At 44.5% G+C, this 7,739-nt stretch overlaps 1 protein-coding gene across 1 annotated transcript in view; it reads left to right on the top strand.

Annotated features, from left to right (window-relative positions):
* Positions 1-7,739, top strand: part of inppl1a (inositol polyphosphate phosphatase-like 1a) — a 53,428-nt gene that overhangs the window by 23,941 nt on the left and 21,748 nt on the right. Inside the window, exons 5-7 of the mRNA XM_079514571.1 lie at positions 2,262-2,408; positions 2,599-2,689; positions 5,323-5,412. Coding sequence (XP_079370697.1) covers positions 2,262-2,408; positions 2,599-2,689; positions 5,323-5,412 — 328 coding nt within the window. The remainder of the gene's footprint in view (positions 1-2,261; positions 2,409-2,598; positions 2,690-5,322; positions 5,413-7,739) is intronic.

The following is a 7,739-nucleotide window of genomic DNA, read 5'->3' as shown; positions in this document are numbered from 1 at the left end:
AAAAGGACATTACTCGACCAGTATTCAACATAAACGCCATGGCAGCGCTCTGTTTTAATATAAAATACTTATTTCGCTTGGTTCCTCGCCCAATTACTGTTGCAGCACACAGCTTCAGAGCGGAAGGGGGAGTGTCCGCTAAAATTCTGAGCGAGACTCACTTCCCGTCCACAGATACGAGGGCTCTGGCCCAGAAGTTTTTCTCGCCCACCTAGTGGCGAAAAATAAAACTTCTGGGAACTCAGATTATATGTGCAGTGGTGGAATAAGCACTCAATTGGTTTAGATGTGTGTGTGTGCACTTGTAGCAGGTATATGTGCACTTGTGGTAACCTTTGTGGCTCATTTGACATTATATTGCAGTAAGTAACGTGTGTATGTGCGCACATGTGTGTGTGTGTGTGTGTGTGTGTGTGCTGGGGTAGACAGTGTGTCAGCTTTTCTGGTTTGAGGAAGTAGGTGAATGTGGAATTCCTGACTGCACATAAATGTATAGATATATTTATATCCTGGTCGACACACTCGCAGACCGTTTCAGAGATGCTTGGACTTTTTACGTTCCGCTTTTGAGTGGAAAATGTCTCCAGTGTCTTGACACTGGTGGATTTATTCCTCATTACAATATTTGCCATTTCATTCTCAGGTGGGATTTACTGCACCAAGGTAATTGAAATAGTATCACCATATACTGTCTGAGATGGTCTGCACACATTCTCAGCTATATCCACCCCTTACCTCTTACCCCTAAACTTATTTGCCATGTTTTTTACTATTTTAAAGGACCTATAACATAAAATTCAGCTTTTTCAATTTATTTTGTGTTTTTGGGGCTCCCATATGTGTTTTCTATCCCCACAAATAACCAATTTTGAACAATCAGGTTTTCATATCATATAGGTGTTTTAATGGATATTGCTCTCAGGAACAGCTCAACTGATTTTGGCCTCATCGTGATGTCATCAATGTCACCCTACTTTGTATAATTCCTCCTCTTCTTCAGTCTTCAGTTCCAAATTTGCATTTCCACTTTGTTTACAATGTCCACCATTGTTGATTTTCCAAGCTGGCATGGAATGGAAACAAGCCTGGTTTTATCTAGCATCAGTATTATAATGACTCAAATATTAAATTATCTGCATATCAGCACCCCCACCACCTCAGGACATTGTGGTACTGCAGCTAAAACTGTTTTAAAAGTCCAGTAAGAAATGACAAGGCCTGGTTATATCAGAGTGGTGATTGAGGCTCAAACCATTAGAAATAACTTTGAGGGACATAGACAATGATATTAAATATAAAAAGCAGTTTTAAAATGTATGTTATTTGCGCTTTAAAACATTTAAAAAATAGTTATTTAACCCATTTAGACCTGACGTTGAAATAAAAACAAGTCTTCTGAAAGAATATATATTGAAAGATTTGTGCCGCATTTTCACGATTTTTCAAAACTAGCAGCCCTACAAGCTCGTAGCGCGCCACCGAGCTTGTAGATCTGCTATTTTTCAATAGCTAAAGTATAACATAATGCTTAGTTAAAACACCAAAAGGGGTTCCCTCCCAGAATGGGTTAAGCTCACAACATGTCGATGTAGATTGGCTAGTTGAACTATTTTAAAAACATAAAAAAGTAAGGGGTGGCACAAGATAGGGCCCTCTGTCTGTGGCACAAGATAGGGCACCGTTGCGCACCTGTGTTGCACACCGAAAGTAGCCTGGGCAACGATCCACACGATAATGTGAATGAATTCACGAGACCGGGATGGTTTACCAGGCTACACCGAAAGTGGCTGGACTACAAGATCACTACGTATCTCGGTGCAGCGCACTGTGGGCTTGTAAATCGGCTTAGTTTAGGCCCATGAACCCGGCAGGAAGCAATGTGTAATTGCCGGGCGTCGGGCGACAGATATTTTTAAATGCTGGATATTAAAATGATGTTAACACAAGAGTACTTACGTTATAATTTGTCATTCCCATAAACCATGAATTTGTTTTATAAAAGCTGTTTGAAGAGCTAAATCTGCCCCACTCCCAACAAGGTGTGATGTCACACGGCAGGCAAAAGGCCACCGTGTTAACTGTTAAGTGGTCAGATGGGTGGGCCGCAAGCGCTTTCAAGATGTTGAAGTGGGCCCTGATCCAGAAGAGTTGGAGTTACAGTATAGGTGCATCTGTGCAGTTAAATACAGACTGTGTGTGTGTGTCTGTGTCTGTGTCTGTGTCTGTGTGTGTGTGTGTGTGTGTGTGTGCGCGCGCGCCAGCTCTCCGGCGGCTAACGGTCTCAGCACCATCTCCCATGAGTACCTGAAGGGCAGCTACGCTCTGGACCTGGAAGCTGTCAAACAGGGAGCGTGTGCCCTGCCCCACCTCAACAAGACCCTGGTGGCCTCATGTAAACGACTCAACGGGTCAGACATGCACACACACACACACATAACACACACACACACACACACACACACACACAAATGGCATACAATCTTTTACAAATGCATGTACAGTACTACATACAAACACGGACTTGTGCATGTTTCTTACATACTTCTATCCTCTCTCTCTCTCTCTGTCTGTCTCTCGCTCTCCCTCCACCTCCTACAGAGAGGTGGATAAGGTTCTGTCTGGCCTGGAGATTCTGTCTAAAGTATTTGATCAGCAGAGTGCCTTCATGGTCTCCAAGATGATCCAACAGGTATGTTGCTGTGGGTGTTGGTGTGTATGGGTGGGTGGGTGGGTGCATGGGGCCGTGCACTCTTACACATCCTTGGTAAGAAGAATGGTGAGATGAGGTGCTCTGGATATACAGGGGCAAATTCACATTCAGAATGCATGTGTCATTGTGTCCGCTGATGGCACAATTAGTTGTGCGTCAATTGCGCTTGTTTTCTTAATGTCCGATTCACAAAAGGTGTATACAAACACGCGGAGTGCAGTTTGCCCTCGTTTTGTGTATTGATTGCAATTATCCATGTAGCAAAGTATAGCCTAAATGGTGTGCTGATGCATCTTTGACTGTCACTGGGGACTTTGTGGAGCGTTGTATAGCAAAAGCCTGAAATGGACAATGCCAGTGTGATAATCTAAATTGTTTATTGCAGCAGACTTTTGACAAGTCCACTTGTTGAGAGAGCGGCTCCTCAACAAGCTCAAATTTTACTTTCAGTTAAGCTGGAAAGTGGAAACTGGACTATTCATGAATGACACTGACTACACATGTCAGCCGTTGTGCTTTCCCAAGGCTACACCATGATCACCTTGATCGAGGTGAAATCCCGTAAGATTATAGATTTAATTTGGACTAAACTGTTCCCTGAGTTTCAAAGGTGGATACATATTTGGAGTTTGACCAGGACAAAACTCTCCATCCCTAACCTTATATAGCCACAGAACACGCGTTGCTGCCGCTCCACTCTGCAGGCTGAAAGCTCCTGTACTGTAGTCTGTGCACATCCGACACATTTTGAGATAAAGATATAGAGATTCCCTTTTAGATCAAAAAGGTTTGTTCTCATGTTATTTGCGAGGGTTCATCGGGGGCAAGAGCCACACAGTTCTTTTGTGAATTTTCCCCGCAGACCGCATGGGCACTGGGCAGACAGCTACACACACATCAACATGCTAATACGCACGCACGCACGCACGCACAGCAAATGGTGCTCCCGAGTGCATTGGGGGGTCATGAGGAAAGAGCTCTTTGTCTCCAGGAGAGAATAACAGTTCCTGGACACACACACACACACACACACACACACACACACACACACACACACACACACACACACACACACTATATCCTGTTCTAGAATTATCCTGGAGCTGCAAATGGTGTATGTCTGCGTGTCTGTGTACACTACAGTACTTGTGTGTTCACTGACCCACATGTATGGGTTTCGGTCAGATTTCTTGCGTGTCCATCGGTGTATTTCTTCCTTTTAGTCGTGTTTGCGACGCTGACCGACTGGCGTTGCTCTCTGTTGCATCTGTAAACAGTCACATGACGTGCCATTGTCTTCCCTTCCTGTTTCTGTTGTACACACAGGGCTTGTAAGAAACAACGGCCGCGTTCTGTCAATGTTTCCAACCATTTGCTCGTACTATAAATAGAGGGATGTGTCTGCAAATGATGTCAACAATATCAGGTGTTGAGAAGAGTTGACCTTCGTTCGTGCATCCCTGGCGGTTTGACCCGCTTGGCACGCTGCCGGGCGGCGGGCGCGTAACTCTGGATGTTTGAATCTGATCCGGGACCGGTCACTCCGTGTCCGTATCTTTCTACTCTCAATATGTAAAATCCTCAGTGTTAATTTAACTCTGAGAGTGTATAAATAGCATCAATTGGATTACTAATGGTCCATTTGGTTTCATTTGTACACTCTCAGTTACACACCCATAAGGGTCCATTGATCCTACAGTGACCATCAGCAATTTAGCTGGGGCCCACCTGGAAGCCCTTGAATGTCCCCTGGGGGTCACCGGGCCCTACCTTGAGAACCACTGTAACAGCATGAACATATTGAAAACCAACGTGATTCAAATGTATACAGCAATAGAGGCCAATAGAGGCCAAATAAGTTTTTAGGGCGGTAACCCAGAAACCTCCATGACCTGAAACCTTTCAGAAGTAGTGTGATGGCTTTCTGTTAACGTTTCCATTATAAACAACCATAAGTTCTGAGATTTGGGTTCCCGGAACTCGGGCTACCTCCCGAACATGGCCCAAATTAGATGCCTTTCATGGCACGGTACGGTTAACTTTGTTCTTTTCGTCAAAAGAGCTATTTGTTGTTGTTATTTCAATGACAATGACCAAAAAAATATTGCTGTCAGGCAGAAAACCTCCATCTTCACCGATTTTCACTTCCATTGCTCAGGATCCCGCTTTGTACAAGTGTTCTTGAATCAGACTCGCGACCTTTGTCTGCAACTGATTTCGTTTGGAGCTGTCATTCCCCCCCAACCCCCCCCCCCCCCCCCCCCCCCCCCCCTTCTCTTCTACTTCCGTCTTTTGTTAGTTTTTATGTCTTCCTGATGATGGCCCTGCTTGCAACACGATGATGACATGACAGCTGCATGATGCCTAATGTATACTCTTTCAAACGACAAAAGAAAGCTAGCCATGCTACAACCTCACGCTAGCCATGCTACAACCTCACAATGTGTCTGATACGTCGCGTTGTGAGATTGTAGATCGGCAATTATTGCCGCATCATACCATCGTACGGCAATGTGTAACTCAGACTAGACTTGTCTTTGCCAGTTCCACTCCGATCTAGTGTGTGTGTGTGTGTGCTCACATGGGTGTGTTTTTTTTTTTTTTTTCCTCAGTCTGTGAATCAGGGCGGAGACCAGGAGCTGGAGAACCTGGTGACCAAGCTGGCCATTCTCAAAGATCTTCTGTCCTCCATAGAAAAGAAGGTACAGACAGTGCATATTTAACACAGTAAAATCTGGAGTGCAAAACTGAGTGTATAAATGGCTCCATGCGCAAGGTCCCATTCTTCTCTCTCTCTCTCTCTCTCTCTCTCTCTCTCTCTCTCTCTCTCTCTCTCTCTCTCTCTCTCTCTCTCTCTCACACACAGAGCTGTTGGTTAGTGTTTAGATAACCCTATCCTTATGATGGATCATGTGTCCAGAGCTCCCGCTGGCTGCATCTGTAGCCTTACTAGCCTAGCATGATATGAGCACCCCAGGCTGGGACCCCGCCTCTGTCTGGGGCCCAGGGGTCAACACAACACATGGCGGAGAGAGGACGTCACATTGCGACACACTTTTTTAGCTTGTAGATTGGCTAAATCTGCTTGCCAGCCCATAGAGCCCCATTGTGGACCCGGACATTTTGAGTACCCTAACGTTTTATGTTAGAAATGTTGAGTATGGGTCCCCCCAGCATTTAGAAACTGCCGGATGCTATCTTGCATATGTTGGGCAATTTTCATAATTAGCATAATAAGCTGGGGTACCATTAACATCCAATATAAGGCAATATGAATCCATTGCAAGCATTAGTTTTGCACGAAAAACACTCATTCAGCTCAAAACGGCCATAGTCGTCATCACAAATATGATGAGGTCAGCACATTTGGGTAAGTGGCTATGGCCACATTTAGCCCAAGGAGTGACTTTTGTGCAAAAATAATGCTTTCAATGGATTCAGAATCATGAAAACCCCCTAGTTTGACCCGTCACATGCTACTTAAAGCATAATGAAATTTTGAAAATGTTGCCTTATATTGGATGTTAATGGTACCCCAGCTTATTATGCTAATTATGAAAATTGCCCAACATATGCAAGTTAGCATCCGGCAGTTTCTAAATGCTGTGGACCCATACTCAACATTTCTAACATAAAACCTTAGGGTACTCAAAATGTCCGGGTCCAAATTCTGGCAAGCGGACTATATTTTACACTATATTCGAAATCGGGCCCAAGTCCTACTGTTGGACCAAACATGCCTGGCCAGCTTTCTTTTCTCCTGCTTCTAGTTTCTAAGAACTGGCTCATTTTGACACCTTTCTGTGTTAACTGAGAACTGTTAACCCTGCAACTGTGAAACTGTAACAGTTACTGTAAACCTAGCGTCACTGTTCCGCCGGGGTGAACAGTCGTCGGAAATAGCCTTATCGATAAGCTCGCACAATCCCAGCATGTAGATCTGTTCTTTTCGGCAAAGAGATTTGGTGTAGACGGAAGGGATCAATGAGCCCCGGGGGACCTCGGTCAACGGAAGAATATCGGGTTTATTAACACATTCCCTGCGGTTCACACTATTCCCAACTTCTTTCCCATTGTCTCTCCCTGCGGAACACGCTATTCCCGACTTTTGTTTTATACGATTTATTTGCCGTTTTTTGATAACTTTTAAGACATACATGGTTTCCGTCGGACAACCCGGTGACGTCACGCGTTTGGATCACGTGACCGGGGGAAGAAAACACTGACGCCCGATTCTCAGGGCTTCTGGAAAATCGAGGCAGAATGCAAAGTCTATGGTGCATCCATTGAGCTCTGTTGCCCGTTGTTGTTTCGGATCACGGCGGTGGAATATTATTATTAGTACAATCGCGAGGGTTGATTCTTCTAAGGTTAGTGAAAAACTGCGGCTGAGAAGTGATGTTTATTATGGATTCCCGTGGGAGTCAAGTGGTTAAAATCTCACCTCTGGCTGCATTTCCAAGCAGTACCGCCCACCCAAACCTTCTATACAAAGACCCAAGGGCCTGTTTCTACATGTAACCTAACATAGAGGCCATAATACAACATGGAGGTTATAACAATAACAACACATCATGTATCTATCTGTAATACAGCCACATACTGCGACCACCACCACCCATTTGATGAATGGTTTTCGCTGCAACTCCTGGGGCAGCCATAGCTGAGTGGGCAGAGGTCGTCTGGTGATCAGAAGGTCACCAGTTCAACCCTGGGCTCGTCCATCTATGTGTCAAAATGTCCCATAAGTCACTTATCCCCTAATATAATGCAGTGGTTCCCAAACGTCAAGCTTGTAGATCGTCTTAAACATTTTTATTTTAGTTCTTCATGAAATTACTGGAAAAAAAATCATTGAATTGTTTTGGGGAATGTTTTTTGAAAATGTTTTGAAATAATAATTATCAAGGGGTATATCTGGCTTCTGGGCTATGGACAGGGCTACTCTTGACCCCCACCCTATTCACGGCAGCAATGTAACCATAGATATATACCGGTATAAGAAAGGCTAGATGGCTCGCCCACGCTA

The sequence above is a fragment of the Electrona antarctica genome (assembly GCF_951216825.1).
Source record: "Electrona antarctica genome assembly, chromosome: 11".
Classification (NCBI taxonomy): Eukaryota; Metazoa; Chordata; class Actinopteri; order Myctophiformes; family Myctophidae; genus Electrona; species Electrona antarctica.
The sequence above is the reverse complement of the archived record's forward strand: the minus strand, read 5'-3'. Positions and strand labels throughout refer to the sequence as shown.